Source organism: Dreissena polymorpha, chromosome 6 (genome assembly GCF_020536995.1).
Source record: "Dreissena polymorpha isolate Duluth1 chromosome 6, UMN_Dpol_1.0, whole genome shotgun sequence".
Lineage (NCBI taxonomy): Eukaryota > Metazoa > Mollusca > Bivalvia > Myida > Dreissenidae > Dreissena > Dreissena polymorpha.
In genome coordinates, this window is record NC_068360.1 from 26,404,559 (window position 1) to 26,421,964 (window position 17,406).

At 36.1% G+C, this 17,406-nt stretch overlaps 1 protein-coding gene across 1 annotated transcript; it reads right to left on the reverse strand.

Moving 5' to 3' along the window:
• Window positions 1-15,507: 15,507 nt before the first annotated feature.
• LOC127834170 (uncharacterized) lies at window positions 15,508-17,141 on the reverse strand. Its single transcript, XM_052359807.1, has 4 exons — window positions 16,954-17,141; window positions 16,366-16,496; window positions 15,872-16,007; window positions 15,508-15,754 (listed from the first exon to the last, which is right to left on the reverse strand). Exons 1-4 carry the CDS (start codon window positions 17,138-17,140, stop codon window positions 15,693-15,695), a joined length of 516 nt encoding a protein of 171 aa, XP_052215767.1. The 5' UTR covers window position 17,141; the 3' UTR covers window positions 15,508-15,692.
• Window positions 17,142-17,406: the final 265 nt, after the last annotated feature.

The window sequence follows — 17,406 nt, forward strand, 5'->3', positions numbered from 1 at the left end:
AAGGCCTTTAGTTCAAGTCAGTAAATTTATTAATTTTGTTCAACCAATTAATCTTTGGGTACAAAGGTGACATATTAAAAATCCTTCAAAATCACATATCCTTCCAACCGTTATAATTTGAATGAACTATCGTTGATGGATTAAAACGTTCAGCGTTGTTTATAACTAAGGTGTAAATGGGTTACTCCAAAGGAGTACATTCTTTCTTGGGGTTGTATTTCATTAAACACATTATTGTACTTGTTATTCGTTTAACAGTTTTTTCGTGTATAAAGTGACTTGAAAAATACTTAAAATTCATATCCATTCTAATTTTGCTGTCTTATTCAGAGGCGTCGGAGCTGGGGCGGCCCGAATATTTTCGGCAAAAATGAAATTTCGGCAAAGACCTTTTTCTATTTTTTTTTTCATTTTAATACCCGTATAGTTGAAAATATCATTACCACGAAGCAAGGTTAACACGGTTTCGCGGTTATGACACGTGTATTGTTGAGTGGCATCACCCGCACGCGGTAGTTTACGTGTCATTTAAACTGGGTAATCTTTAATTGTCGGTATGATCAAAGCCTTTGATTCTTTTTATTAATATACAGGAAAGTATTACATGAAACAAATGCGCCGATATCAAATATTCCTTAATTATCACAAAATTTAAGATACCTCAATATGCTTGAATTAATTGTAATAACTCAAAGTAAATCGATAATTTAAAAAAACTTATTCAATGTTTTTACCACTTTTTGTGTCATTTCAATATGTCTACTCCAAGCCAACCAACGAATACAAATTCAAATTTCCAAAACGGATTTTCGGGAAAAAAATTCCCGATGAACGTTCTTTCAACCCACATGATCCCCATTGATGTGTCGTCTGCTACAAAGTACAAACTGAGATCACTTCTCTATCGTCTGTCTGACTGTCACAAATTTTGTCATTCAGAATATGCCTGCAATAGACGTGTACAAGGTGATCAGGTATCCGGCATAAAAACGCACCAGAATGCGCCATTTGATGCTAAAATTTGAAAAAAAATCCGGACCCCCACTAACGGGAGGGGGATACCTCCTCCCATACCCACCCCTCCGCCGCCCCAATGTCAATTTGCTTCCGATGCCCCTGTTATTCTAAACTCGAAGTTTACATGTTTCTTGTTTTATTATATTTTCATGCACATGAATCATAATGTATGTACAAATAAACATTATTTTAAAGAAATTCTTACAGTTATTTAGTTTAGTAAGTGATATGGTAAAGCAAATGCATAATCATCTGAAGCCCCGACTGGGCATCAGCCCAAACTTATTTTCTCTTGAACTTAAAATTTTTCATACAACAATAGAAGAATACATACATTATTGACAAACAAAAACAATTTGATGCATTTTGTCAGATAAACTTAAACGGTTTTCTAATTTCAGGCTTTGAAAAGTTCTGTTTCAGAATATACATATGTCTAAAACTGGTTTAGTACAAGTAGTACTATTTAATAATTTTAACCAGTGGTAAATTTAATATAGCATGTAGATCAGCTCATAGACCAATGAAGTGGCACACGACAGATTCGTTACTATCATGGATGGTGGTAATGTTTCTACTCATCTGCGTTATCACGGTAATGCCCATTTGTATCTAAGGTATTAAGAAAGGACAGTAACCACTTACAGCATCAATAGCAGTCTGATAATTGTGAAAAGGCCATGTTTGATCATCACTCTGCGAGTTAGTACAACGCCTGAAACAGGCTAGTTTTGTGCGCACAAGCTAATCGATGCACGTTTAATTCGTTTGTATGTCACCTTTTTCGTACGTTCTTCTTCGCTTGTCAGTAACAATATACGTTTATTATTAACACAGCTTGGCGAATTGGAATCGGCAATGGATATTTTGTTGACTTAACGCAGTTGAATGATTTCTAAGGTGTATGAAGAAATTAAAATGAAGTATTGACTGCCTCAGTTCTCTCACTTGGCGCCTGAGCACGTGCATGGCTATCTTGATAAATCTGTGTGGCGATGTGAAGAGAAATCCTGGTCCACCTAGACAGGACCCGGCACGTAACAAAATGCAGCCTCTAGACTCACGGGCCTGTGAAGGTCTCTCTAAAGCCACAACCCCTCGACAAGATACATTAGACAGCGTGGTGACGAGGCAGCGGACAATGCCATCTTATGCCTTTTCTCAACCGTCGCCATCGCCATTGAATAACATCGGGACTACTCAAAACAACCAAAGTAGGTCAACCATTGATTCCAGTAATGATTTTGAAATGTTTACTTTTCTAAGAAATATGAACATCGCCCTAGATAAACAAAATAACCGCTTAGTCAAAGAAATCGGCTGTATAAATACTAATATTGACTCAATTTTTCAACCATCAGCGAATTGAAGCAAGACAATGACCGGTTAGGAGTGAGAATATATTACTACGGGATGAAGTGTCACAAATGACAAATAAGTTGGATCAGATTGAAAATCAATCCCGTCGAAACAATCTTCGTATAAACGATATAGACGGATATTTAAATGAAAACTGGGATGTTTCTGAAAGAAAAGAACGCGCATTTCAAAAAGATACATTGAATTTTGGGGACGAAGCAGACACGTTCGAAATCGATCGTGCACATCGCATAAAATCTCGGGACCCAAGCAAATGTACAATCATGGTACGGTTTACACGGTTCAAAGACTGTGAACTAATTTTAGAACGGGCGAATAGACAGCTACAACATAATCGGTCACACTATGTTCAACACGACTTCAGCGACAAAACGTACACATAGGCAAATTCTCGGAGAGCGTATGGTACAAGAAGAAATGATAACTATGCCATAATACGTTATGATAAAATAATTGTGAATGACGAAGTGTACAAATACAACGACATTACACAGTCAATTGTTCCCATTGGTACAACGTGGTCACCAAGACAACAATAATGATGCACATCACCGATTGGATGGTAACAACAAGATCAACCACGTGAATGATGACGTAAGTGAACGCATTCCGCCCAATGATGAGAATACACCAACCAGAGACGGTATAAGCTCTCACGAGGATGACGTACGATCCGACACTTCATTCATTGACTAGAAATTTGGCCGTAACCCAACAAACAATGACAGCACGAGGAAATTGCTCGATATAAATATCGCTAGCTGGAATATTGCAGGCTTACGTAAACACATAACCAATCTAGAATTTAAAACTTATTTATCCTCATTTGATATTATTAGTCTATGTGAAACTTGGGGAAATTGTTGTGGTGAATTTAATTCATTATTAGAATCCTACACATGGTATGATCATGTTAAAGAGTTAAATCGAAAACAGTATACGTAACAGTGGAGGCATATGTGTTTTGATTTCTAACCATTTATAGAAGTTAAATATAATCTCACGTATTAATACTCACTTAATGGTTGTGTTGTTTTGTACTGTAAATGTTCTAAATTGTTTAAGTCAAAAGATTTCATTATGTATTACACTTATATCTCTCCAGAAGGGTCATCAATGTATAACCTAACAGATGAGAAGAGTGGTATACATTGTATGTTTTCTAACTTACAACAGCTAAAATTTACATATTCCGATGCTCTTTTTTTCTTCTCAGGAGACTTAAATTCTAGAACGCAAGATTACTTAGATTTCATACCTTGCGATGATTTATATTATATATTTGGAGACATAGATTATGAAGGCAGTGATTTTGATATGCAACGCGCGAATAGAGATAACTTAAGAGGAAATAATTTTGGAAAATCGTTAGTCAATTTATGCTGTGTGTTTGGTGTACATGGAAGATTCGCGAACGATAAGGAAGGCCGTTTCACATGTGTTTCAAACGAAGGGGCAAGTGTTGTAGATTACATGATTGCTTCAACAGAATTATTTTCGAGAATGATTGACTTCAAAGTACTTGACCGCTCAGAGTCTGATCATTTTCCAATTAACTGTCGAATAAACTTGGAACACATAAATAACAACCGCTACTATTTTGGTAATAATAAAGAAGATACGCGCGTAAATAAATACAAATGGCAAGAAAGATTTGCTGATGCCTTCGCGCTAATATAAATACGCTCTTAAATGAAAATTATAATATAATAATGAATCTCATTACTACAAATATTGAAGCGGCGATTGACAAAATTAACGCTTTTTACTATGAGGCAGGCAAAAATATGCTTTTATTACGTAACTACAAACGATCAATACAGCCACTTTGGTGGGATAAACAATGTGATAATCTTAAGAAACAAATATACCCATATTTACGAAAATTCCGACCCTCAAATTTAGCATCTGATTTGAATGAGTACAAAGATCGCAGAAATATATTTAAAATTATTGCAATGCTAAACGTTTTAAATATCAAAGAAAAAAATAGAGCGGAACTACTCCAGAATTGATAAAATCCGAATGTATTGTGGAAAAAAATTAAGCAAGCTAAACCGCAACAAAACAGTATTACTAGTATCGAGGCTAATGAATGGCACGACTACTTTCGTAGTTTATAATACAGCGATCATACGCCGTGCATTGTTATAAACAATAACACAGATGCCATAAACGATGATGTGATTTCGTTAAATGAGCCCTTTTCACTCGCAATAGTCGAATTTCAAATTCATAATTTAATAAATAATAAAAGCAGTGGCATCGATGGAATACCAGCTGAGTTTTATAAACATTCATTAAACAATATTACACCCTTTTTAGTATTACTTTTAAATCGAATTATTGATTCTGGCTATTGTCCTAAAATTGGAGTCAGAGTATAATATGTCCAATACACAAATCTTGACCTACTCATATTTTTGGAAATTACCGTGGAATCTCTGTAACTAATATAATGTACATAATATTTACCGGTATAGTAAATAAACGATTATATGAATTTGCGGAATGAAACAATAAATTTGATGAATCTCAAGCAGGGTTTCGGGCAGGCTATTCAGCTATAGATAATGTTTTTTGCCTTCAAGCGATGGCTCAAAAATATTTGTCAAAAAAGGGGGGTAGATTCTATTGCTTATATATAGACTTTAGAAAGGCATTCGATAAAATAAACCACAATGTAATTTTTCAAGCACTTACCAAAAAGGGAATTAAAGGTAAATTCATTGACGTATTAAAAAAATTGTATAGCACTCTCTATTCCTGTGTTAAAGTACATTATACAACCGACACTAATTCTGCGGCGAAGTATAGAACCAATTGTCAAATTACTATATCAGAGTTTTTGTAATGTAATATTGGTACCCGTCAGGGTGACAAGACCAGTTCTACCATATTTGCTCTATTTATAGATGAATTATTAGTTATGCTACGTGAAACATGTGGATCCGTAATTTTTATTTCAAATGAAATACCTGACAATATATGCCTCATGTTTGCGGACGATATTGCTAGTTGTGCGGAAACGGCCTTTAATCTTCAACAACAGTTAAACGTTGTTGATCAATTTTGCATTACCACGGGAATGGAGATTAATTTAGATAAAACTGAAATTATTGTTTTTAGAAATGGCGGACCTTTAAGAAATTACGAGCGCTGGACATATCGGGGTACGAAAATTATTACCATTTCCGCTTATAAAAATAGGGGATTATTGTTTACACCCAAATTATCGTGGAACGCGGCGCAAGAAAAACTGAGTTCACAAGCTCAAAAAGCAATATTCTCAATTTATAGTTAAAAAGGGACTTTTGGGAACTTCCCTATTAAAGAACTCTTTTTACTTTTTGATAGCATGGTAAAGCCAATATTGTGTTACGGCTCACAGATATGGGGATATGAATATGTAAATGCCATTGAAACTGTCCAAAATAATTTTTGTATACGCATTTTGCATGTAAGGAAAAATACTAATACCTGTATCGCCATTGGCGAATGTGGCCGACTACCCTTATCTGTTACATAATTTGTTAATTGCATTAAATATTGGTGTAAACTGTTAATGATGCCTAATAACAGATTTCCTAAACAGTGCTATAATATGTTAATATCAATAGATAACGCCGGGCGTACTTGCTGGGCAACACATGAAAATTTTTAATATTTAGATATGGTTTCGGATTCGTCTGGATCTCTCAGGATGTTGGCAACGTAGACTTCTTTGTATGTTATGTAAGGTCTTTGCCAAGTTTAGATGCTCCAATCAAAAAACTGTTGAATACTATATATTAACTATTGAAATTGGTAGACAGTTGCATCTTGCATATAATTTGAGATTTTGTAATTTTTGTTTTAACGAGAAACATTTATCTATTATTTATTGTGAATACCATGCGTTTTTCAATGTAGAAAATATGACGTTGTCCGCAGAGAATTTTTATATAACTGGTATATGGGTGGAGATACTGTACATGACTTTTATAATCTGATGAACAAAACAGATAATGACACACTATTGAAATTGTGTTTGTATGTGTATCATCTTTTGAACAGAATCGAATAAGCTGATACATTTTTAATGTAACATCAACACAATGTAATATGTTGACATATTTTAGTATTAAGATGATGTGTTCGCAACTACAAACATGTGTTATATTTTGTATCAAAAACTGTGTATTTTTGGCCAACGGCCTTTTTTTACTTAATAAACTGAGTTGAGTTGAGTTATGACGGGTTGCGCACTAATTGTAGAGAATCATCGGCTATCAAACGTAAATCACCGCAGGTCAAGCGCGCGTTTGTATATGAAGTGGACCGAAGCTGTGGCAAGGAATTATGCGATGGAAGTTAGTCTATCGTACGTGAATTACTTTTCATAACAAATAATTTATTGACCAACAAACTCAAATGGAACGATAAACGCAGGTGATACCGGAAAAGTAAGTAGATAACTTAAATTGCTAACAACAATTAAATAAACATATTTTAATGAACCGATACAAACTTTCATTGATACATTTATAGTCACTTCTTAACCTATCCGTCCGCATTGGTGTTTACACACGAATCGTAATTCGATAACCCGGGTTCAATACCACTTACTGACCATGTGAGTTTGTTTGGTGGTCGCCATACCAAAAATATGGGGTTTCTCCTAGGTACTTTAGCCCGCCCCTCCCTACACCCCAAACCTTAAGCAAATGACTTCACCAAAAACATATACGTTTGTAACAAATGAAGAGCTTAAAATAGCAGCTATTAATCATATTCGTCTCACTTGTCGTGAGTTAAGTTAGTTAATAGTAACTTAATACGCCTGTGCCGGAACACACACCGGATCCTCACATAATGCCATCTCATGCGCTTAAGTACCTAATAAACTAGGATATACACACAAGTCCGTCCGCTTTGTGATCTGGTGCTTTTATCATCAACAACTGTAAAGAACGCAATATATCTTCATGATGAACCCATATGAAACACACTCATACAAAAGCAATCGCGCATAAACATTTAAACGCGCGCATTCGAGCGCACACACATATGCGCACACGCGAGTATCGTTCACTACAATAATTGGCGTACGTCAAAGTGTCCCCATGTTTTGTAAGTTGCAAATAAATCATTTTAATTATTTATATCTATCTATCTATATCTACACGAATACCTTTCTTTCGGGAGGGTACTATCAGCAAACCTTGCTTGGACGCAAATATAATTGCTACGACAAATAAACTCTACAACCCGGGAATTATCGTACACCTGTACACCTGCCACACAATGTCGTCTCCCTGTATAAAATTTGTGCTAGAATGTATTTGTTCCCTGTAATGGAATCATTACGTTAAGCATGCATAGAAAGATCAATACAGCAGCAAGAAGATATTCACATCAACAATTTATGTATTTGTCATTTACTAGCAAGAATATAGGATAAACATACATCGAGTAAACATATTTACATACAAAACCATGTCGGCATTGTTTCAAATGTGCATCAGGTAAATACGTTTAAAGTTTCTATGAATTTGAAACATTGTCTATATTTTCTCTTCATTATTTTCAGTTTTATCAAAACAGCTTATGAAAAATGGGAAATTACTCGTTTAAATAGTGCATTTTAGACTTGTCATAGATACTCGCCCTTATTATTAATATTCGGTGGTAGGGTAGCAGACCACAGTAGAAAGCAGAATATGCGAATTGGCAAAATCAAAAAGTGAAACATTGGTTAAGGGTAGTGTTCTAATATTATAGAGTTTACTAGGTTTATGAAGTCACGTGATGTACATAGCTGACTGTACCTATTAACATGCATACACTGGAGCTCTGCGCGTTCTCTCATATCAGCTTTCCATCGTGTTAAATCTGTTGTATTCACATACTCTTATATTGGTGCTTATTAAAAGTAGTTAAAACACTTCAGTGTCGTTCTTTATTAACACCAACAGACAGATAACAAAACATGGTGTCAGAAGCCTAAATAGCTCGTCAATAAAAATGGATTTAACTGGTGTACCTGCTCCGCGGATGGACTGGGATAGTGCGAACCTTTTAGAGGCATTCCGTCGTTTCCGTCAACATGTGTCTTTAATGTTTGATGGGCCGTACAAGGACAAATCGGACGAGGCAAAAGTTGCATATCTTTTGTTATTTGTCGGAGAGAGAGGCCGGAAAATATACAATAAGCTGAATTTGAGTGCAGATGATCGCAAATCAGTAACAAAAATAAGCGACGCTTTTCAACATCACCTTCAACCAAAATCAAATCCTGTATTTTGACGATATAAATTCAATATTTAACGCCAGGGAACCAGCACTATCGAGGAATTCGTAACCAAAATCAAAGTTCTTGCTCAAGACTGTTGCTTTGGTGACTCATACCGAGACGATATGATAAGAGACAGAATTGTATTTGGGATTTCGTCAGAGAAAATTCGGGCAAAACTGATCGAACAAGGTGACAAATTGACTCTCACAAAAGCCATTGAAATTTGTCAGTCGTATGAATACGCACAGTCGCAGCTCAATCAAATAAAACCGAAGAGTCAAACCATGGTTAATGCTTTAAAAACGAAAAGTAAATCCAGTCACCAACATCAGGCATCCAAATCGCCTATCAAGTACACATGTACATCTGGTGCAAAGCAGACAACACTGTACCGTAGACCAACGGAGGGCGCTTCCACGAACCGAGGAACAACGTCGACAGGCAACACAAGAGGGCCGACGTCGGGTGCATCCAGTCGTGACCGGAAATGCGGACACTGCGGGGTCAGTGGCATTCGTCGCGTGACCATTGTCCAGCCAAAGGAAAGCAGTGTAACAAATGTCACAAGTGGAACCATTTTGCAAAAGTGTGTCGGTTGCAAAATGTGAACTCCGTCGCAGAAGACGTCGTGTTTGTGGACAGTGTAAAATCTGGTGTTAAAAACGGCGAAGCGTTTGTATCATTTTGTGTTGGGCCTAAGCAAACGTTGGTCAGTTTCAACGTTAATACAGGATCGCAGGAAAACATTTGACCATATTCTGTATACAAAACATCTGGTGTTAAAGGGCCATTAAAATTGTCGAATGTCCGTCTGTCAGCGTATAAAATACACCTTTAAAGTCAAAGGGTATGGTTACTTTGAATTGTACATATTCAAAGACAGGTGAAAGAAAACCTGTACTGTTTCATGTTATAGAAACCAGGTCTTCTCTACTTTTGAGCCTCCAAACATCGCTTGAGTTTGATCTGATTCAGATCTCAGTTGCTGTGGAATCCCAGAACAGTGATACGTTCTTGACAAAACAGAAAATACTAAGGGACTTCCTAGATCTTTTCAATTGTATAGGTGCAATGCCAGGTCCATGCAAGATTCATTTAAAACATGATGCAATTCCTGTTATTCACCCGCCAAGGAAAACCCCAATTGCGCTAAGAGATAAGGTCAAAGCTGAGTTACATCGAATGGAAAATTTAGGAGTCATTCGTAAGGTCATTGAACCTACAAAATGGGTGAAAGGCCAAGGCAAACTGCGAGTTTGTTTGGACCCTACAGACTTGAACAAATGCATTCAACGTCCTCACTACCATATGAGAACATTAGATGTTGTATTACCGTCACTATCAGGTGCAAAGTATTTCACCAAGCTAGATGCTAGGTCAGGTTACTGGTCAGTAATCCTTGATGAAGAGTCATCATACCTCACTTGTTTTAACACTGAGTTTGGAAGATATAGATACCTCAGGTTAACATTTGGTCTTAGTATGAGTGGTGATGAGTACATTCGTAGAATGGACCAATTTTTTGAAGGTCTAGATGGTGTTGTAAGCATTGAGGATGACATTTGTGTGAGTGGAAAATCGAGGGAAGATCATGACAAAAATTAACTATCAGTGCTAGCAATAGCTCGTGAGAAGGGTGTTATTTTTAATGATGAGAAAATAGAAGTAGGCGTCACAGAAGTTCAGTATTTTGGACACATACTAACTTCTGAAGGTCTGAAGCCCGATCCAGCAAAGGTCGCTGCGATCACCAAATGTCACCTCCATCAAACAAGGCAGAGTTGCAAACATTTATGGGCATGGTCAATTATCTCTCTAGGTTTGCTCCTAAACTATCTGAGATAACAAGTCCTCTGAGAGAACTCTTGCAAACAAATGTGGCATTCTCATGGTTAGAACCACAGCAGCAAGCATTTACCAAATTGAAAGATTTGTTGACAAAGCCAGGTCAAGTCTTTGGGTATTATGATCACAAGAAACCTCTTGTTTTGCAAACAGATAGCTCTAGCATAGGTCTTGGTGCTACTCTCTTGCAGGAAGGTCGACCAACTGCTTATGCAAGCAAATCACTCACCTCAAGTCAACATAACTATTCAATGATTGAGTAAGAGTGTTTAGGAATTCTGTTTGGTCTAAAACGATTTCACCAATGGGTCTTTGGTAGGCATGTTACCGTAGAAACAGACCACCTGTCACTTGTTCCTGTCTTTAGGACGCCGCTTCACAGCGCACCTGCTCGTTTGCAGCGCATGCTATTGCAAATGCAGTCATACAACATTGAGGTAAAGTATCGTCCGGGTAAAGATATTCCCGTCCCAGATACATTGTCTAGGAAACCACTGTTGAAGACATTCCCAGAATTATCCGAAAAAGCTGACATTCATGTTAATATGGTAATGTCAAATGTACCAGTTAGTGACAGAAAAATGCAAGAAATTAGGCATCAAACTGAAAAAGAAGCGCAAATGGTCACACTGAAACAAACAATTTTGTCGGGTTGACCTAATTGCAAAAATCAATGTCCTTCCACACTAACAGAATTCTGGTGTTACAGAGATGAATTAACCATCAGTGATGGTATCATCATGAAAGGTCATAAAATTATGATACCGCCATCGTTAAGAAAAAGCATACTTGAACTTGTTCATATGGGTCACATGGGAGTAGAAAAATGCTTGAATAGAGCACGTACCTTGATGTTTTGGCCTCGTATTTCAAGTGATATCAAACAGCTGGTCCTCAATTGTCCTGTCTGTTTAGAGAATTGCAGTTCAAATGCGAAAAGAACCCCTCATTTCACATGACATACCAGAGTATCCTTGGCAAATGGTTGCAAAAGATTTGTTCACATGGAATGGCAAGAACTACATAGTTGTAGTTGATTACTACTCGCATTACTTTGAGGTCAAAGAATTGCCAAATCTGCGAAGTGAAACAGTTTTCAATGGAATGAAGGGTCTATTTGCTAGAATGGGCATCCCAGAAATTGTTATTTCTGACAATGGGCCGTGTTACAGCAGTGCTGAATTTTCAAATTTTGCAAAGCAATATGATTTCAGGACATCAAGTCCACATCATCCTTCGGGAAATGGTTTTTGCAGAGGTGTTTGTTAAAATCTGTAAAAAGATTTTATCAAAAGCAAAAGCTTCCAAAACCGATCCAATGCTAAGCATACTTGAGTACAGAGTCACTCTAATGGAATGTGGTTACAGTCCTTCTGAGCTTCTTATGGGCAGACAGCTTAGATCAATTATCTATTCCCACGGTTAGGTCAAATTTGCTACCCAGATACGTTTCTCCTGAGATAGTTAGAGAAAGGTTATCTTCTTCTAAAACAAAACGCATAATCCATTATGACAAGAATTGCGAAATCACTCCCTCTACTTGATATAGATGAGTCGTCAAGAATTCAGAGCAAAAACCTAAAATGGAAACAGGCTGTTGTTACTGATACTCTCAATGATAGATCTTATACTGTACAAACCCGGATGGAGCCTCTTACAGGCGTAACAGGCGTCATATTCTACAAACTAATGAGGCATTCCCGGAAACACCAGATTTTGATTTCCAGTCTATGGTTGATGAGGAAAGTACTTTTGAAAATGCAAATAATTCTCAAATGCAAGAGAACGTGCAAAAGAATTATCCAAACGCACAGCCAAACATTGACAACCAGCGACCAGTCTAAACTACACGTTATGGTCGACAGGTCAGGCCGAAAGTGAAAATGGACTTGTGAAGACATAGCAAACATCGTTAATGAGTTTATTAATCTATGCTTTATCTGTTCCACGGGTAGAAGTGTGAAACAACTGTGACAGTTCTAATTGTTCTTCCCTCAAAGCTTCGTTGTTTTATCTGATAAGCATTGTTAACTGCAAGAATATGAATTTCCAGGAATTTCATTCAAGTATTTGTATTCCGATTAAAGCAACAATTTTACTTTTGCTGTTAACTGCGCTTGTACAAGTTAGTTTTGTTGTGTTTTACATTTTGTAATTAATTTAATTTAAAAGGGGGAGATGTTCTAATATTATAGAGTTTACCAGGTTTAAGAAGTCACGTGATGTACATAGCTGACTGTACCTATAAACATGCATACACTGGATCTTTTGCGCTCTCTCTCATACTAGCTTTCCATCGTGTTAAATCTATTGTATTCACATACTCTTATATTGGTGCTTATTAAAAGTTGTTAGAACACTTCAGTGTCGTTCTTTATTAACACCAACAGACAGATAACAAAACAATGTCAACTTTGAGGGTAATAGGTCTTACTGTATCCCCAAATTGCATTAAATCCTAAGAATATGACCATTTTCAAATGCGAAACTGTGGGGTCATGACCTCTTGTTGTTGTGTTCTTTGTTACTCAGGAAGGACAACTGCGGTAGGCATATTGTATTTTGAGTTCTTTTTAAGCTGGAATCGCAAGTAGGGTCACTCTGTGAAGTATTGCGCGAAAACTGCATGGATACATGGTATTTATTCATGGTTTGATGGGTTTTGCTATGTTTTGCGTGTAAAAATATCATTCCAAAAGCAGGCTATCATTACATTTCATTCGTCCCCAGCCACTTTCGTACATGGTAAAAAGTTGATTTTGAAGCTCCTGTTTGCGGCCTTGCCATTTTTTCATTTTTGTCAATAGTATCACATGTGCAGGTTCCGTATGCTATTTTTTTATCTTAAATGTAAGTTTCAGACTTCTTGTGTGCAGTTAATGTGTTTTTTATGATTGCAGGTTCGTTGTTTTCGGAATTGAGCTTGGTGAAGATCAAGAAGGCGTCTGCGGCTCTGAGAGAGTGTGTTTCTACCGTGGTCTGCTACCTAAATTCTATAGTATTATTCGGGTTAACATCAACGCTATCAAGGTGCATATACTACGTGACTTTTAAAGATCTGTGTTGGGAAAATAAAGCGCGATCCAGTTAACATTTAATGATGTCTTTTTAAATATTTCACCATTTTTAATGGGATGAATTGGAGAGCCCGCTCATGTGTGAGAGTTTTCTATAGGTATCATGATCTTTTAAAACAAATAAGTATTTGTTCAGTAAAGTGCAACCGCGCGTTTGTAATATGAAGTTCCTACACTGATCCGACATTTTTCTAACCGTTCAAACGCGAGGTTAAACTGGAAAAACAACAACACTTAATATTTGTTTAAAAAGATCATGATACTAATTCTGCTCCGTTATATATGAAGGAAAATGTTACCTAAGCTAGCTCTGTTCATATTCACAAAATTAGGTTCATAGCCAAGGCTGTCAAATGTACAGACCCTGTAAAATGTGACGAGAATCCCTTCTACTTTATAGAGAGTAGCCGTTACTCAATTCATAAGGTAAAAGTGTTTGGTAAAAGGACATTTGCCTACAGGGCATGCAATTTGTGGAATAATTTACCACAGAATATTAGAGACTCTGAAACAAACAATAGCTTCAAGTATTAGTCCTAAGGAATATTGTACTATTCTACTTGATTCTTAACCATTTTTTTATTTTTCTTTAATCAAATATTTATTTATTTTTTATAAATATTTTTGTGTCTGTAGGTTGCTTAGATTGATTGTTAATTGCTTGTTGTCACTTAATTTTTACAAGCTTTAAAAGTTAAGTAAATGTCGTATATATATATGGGTAGTAAGTTTAAATATTTTAATACTGAATATTCTCAAACTAGGTGCAATTTAGATGTTTTGTGTCATGAATCGTTGTCTTTCTTAAAGGTGACTTGATGAAGGTGCTATAATCTGGTATATATATTTATTTCTAATTATGTCTTCCTATGTCACACAACACTAAATCTCAAGGACCACAATGGAAATAAGTGTTTATTAAACGCTAGTTTGTGTCATCCTTGATATATAATGATGCTTGTCTTGGCTTCACTCATGTATTTATTTAATTCATCCATGTTTCTCTCATATTTAAGTACATGTGTGTGTTATACTCGTATTGTCATGTATTATGTCATTATATATTGAAATAAATAAATCAAGCAATAAATAAGCTATACTTATTTTTTTTTTGTTCACAGAGATGACATGAAACTTCAGCTGGAACAACGCTAAGCATGTGTCTGTCTTGAATCTGGTGAGGAAAACTTATTTTGAACTGGTAAGACCACACTGTGATTTTATCTGTACTCTGTAGATGGTTTCTACATATTGTTTGGCGTGAATACACACATTTATCTATTTTAATACAGTTTCATTTAGATGTGTTTGGTTTGGTAAGCATTTTCTTGTCATTCGAATAACAAGTAACAGGTAAAAAGAATTATGTGTCATACGTTTAATTGTTTAATGAAGGCTTTTGTCAACGTTAATTGTATATCAAATAATAAATTTCGGGATTTGTTTGAAATGTGACTTAAAAATGATATGATTGCGAATTTTACTCAATTTGAGCTGTGTGATTTGTTACCCTAAAATCCTAGTCACACAGTCGTGAGAATTTTTCTGAAATTATCGGGTCACAAATTGCTTCCTCTGTCAAGCACTCCTGATAGATATTTGTTGCAACTTGCGAGTAACAGCATATGAAGGAATGAACCGAATTTATATGTTGATGAAAAATACTGGGACACATACTTTTAACGTTCTGTTGTGTCTGATCAACTCCTTGAAGATGTCGAAATTGTGTTATTACAGATTATTCATTTGATTCTCTTGTTACTGACAAAGTATACATTAGGCGATACGCAGTTGTAATTGTTGTTGTGTTTTTTTTCGAGACACTTCTGTTTAAAAATATATATACTATTGTTGTAAGTGTGTAATAAATAATGACACACTGATTTGCAGAGGAAAGCTTTTATTGTGAGAATACACAAGTCTAGGAGAATCAGTCTTTAATATAACTTTTATCCATGCTGAACAAGCTCAGCAAAGTAGAATGCAAACAATGCAAACACTTCTCTGTAATAAGGCACTTAGTTAAAAAGAAAAATATATTGTTCTTTTAAAATAACAAAAGCAATCAGTTTTCGATAGGCCAAGTTCGTATCAGCTCACACAGTGTTGTTTCCGAACCACAATTTTCCTTGTTCGCGAGTCGACAGCTGTGGAACAGCTGCAAAAGAAACAATATCCAAACCGTGGTGTGTAGTTAGTTTATATGATAGAAATCAGTTTTGCTTAACATTTATACAGTAATTGACACGACCAAACCAAAGTACAAAAATGTTACCCCTGTTGCTGTAGACGCTCATCCTCCAGCCTGCACCGCATTTCCTTGTGCTGTCCCCAGGACACGCCATTTTACATTCGTAGTCCGGCCTTTTCGTGGCGTTCAGAGAGTCTCCACAAAAGCACTCGATTCCGTACTACCATTCAATTTTATATCTATTAATCTGATTCAATATAGAACTTATTTATAGGAATTCAAACAAGTTGAATATTTTAACTTATTGCGTAAGTCGCTTAATTAAACGGAACTTATGGCAGCTGATAAGAGCTATGAACATCAACTTAAAATGATTTCTTGAGAAATTCCTCTGTTAAAGCAGTGGGATACAATTCTTCGTGCAAACAGTGAACAGTTTTGCTTTAAGATGTATACTGATTTAAATTGGCGCCTATTTAAAATAACAACATGGTGCATGAGGGGAACAGTGGTTGTTGTTACTCCATGTGTGGATAACAAAAACTTGACCACTCAGCTGACTCCTCTTGTTTACTGACCTGCGTGCCGCTATACGCGTAGCCATGGCAACGAGCGGCGCACTCCATCGGCGAGTTTGATTTCGAATCGGGTAGCCTGACAGGCATGATACGGGTCGAAGTGTCAGTAAAACATCCGATGTACCGGAAAGCTGTAATTAAGAGCACGTGGGCAAGTGGTAATTAATTTAACAAAAGTCAACCTCCCCGTTTCGTTTCACATTTATTTTGAATATCATCCTGATAATTCCGTGTACCTCTCAGCGGTTTATGTTCCTGAATACCGCTAGCTGTAATTGAGAACTTATGAACAAATCGAGCTTAACATTTCTTGTAATATTTTGTGCAAAATATTTTTTTTAAGTATCATACGTTGTAAATGTAGTAAAAACATTATGTTTTAATTTAACGAAGTTATATTGTTTTTATCAACTTGCATGGTTGTAATAAGTAAAATCGTTCTCTTAATATTCTGCACTGTCAATAGACTATACAATATAAACGTATATGTACATCACATAACTTTTTTTCAAAACAATGCGCCTGAACGAAGAATCTCCTCTTGTCAGCGCCAACATTATTAAATTGAAAGTTACACAAATAACTTACGGGTCGTGCAGAATTGTCCGTCCCATCCGGTAGTACATTTGCAGACAATTTCCCCACTGTGGTTGGGGAAATAAAAGCATGTACCCCCGTTTTGGCATGGATTTCCGTTTTGGCATTTTTGGGGTAACCAAAAACCTGCAGACGCGATGGCGACGAGGATGTACGAACGTATAGCGTAAGCGAACATCTTGGAACTGAAACCAAACCTTCAGTTAACATTAAATTATATTGTTTTCCTGCATTATTTATCTGTTATTTTAACATTAAATTATATGATGAAATATAAACAACCATTCTTTGTAAAATGTCTTACAGTTAATCGTATTTGACATATATATCTACAACTACAACTCCTACTTCTTACACTAATTCCACTACTAATACCAATAATAATATGGTTAATATTACTATAAATAATCTATAATATGATTCAAATATATTGTCTCTGGCATT

What these genes read in the sequence shown, in the direction of transcription:
- LOC127834170 (XM_052359807.1), bottom strand. Translation starts at nt 17,140, where the DNA reads ATGTTCGCTTACGCTATACGTTCGTACATCCTCGTCGCCATCGCGTCT. An exon ending in CGGACAATTCTGCACGACCC is followed by an intron (nt 16,497 to 16,953) that starts GTAAGTTATTTG and finishes TCTTAATTACAG; the next exon opens with CTTTCCGGTACATCGGATGT. An exon ending in ACGCGTATAGCGGCACGCAG is followed by an intron (nt 16,008 to 16,365) that starts GTCAGTAAACAA and finishes ATTGAATGGTAG; the next exon opens with TACGGAATCGAGTGCTTTTG.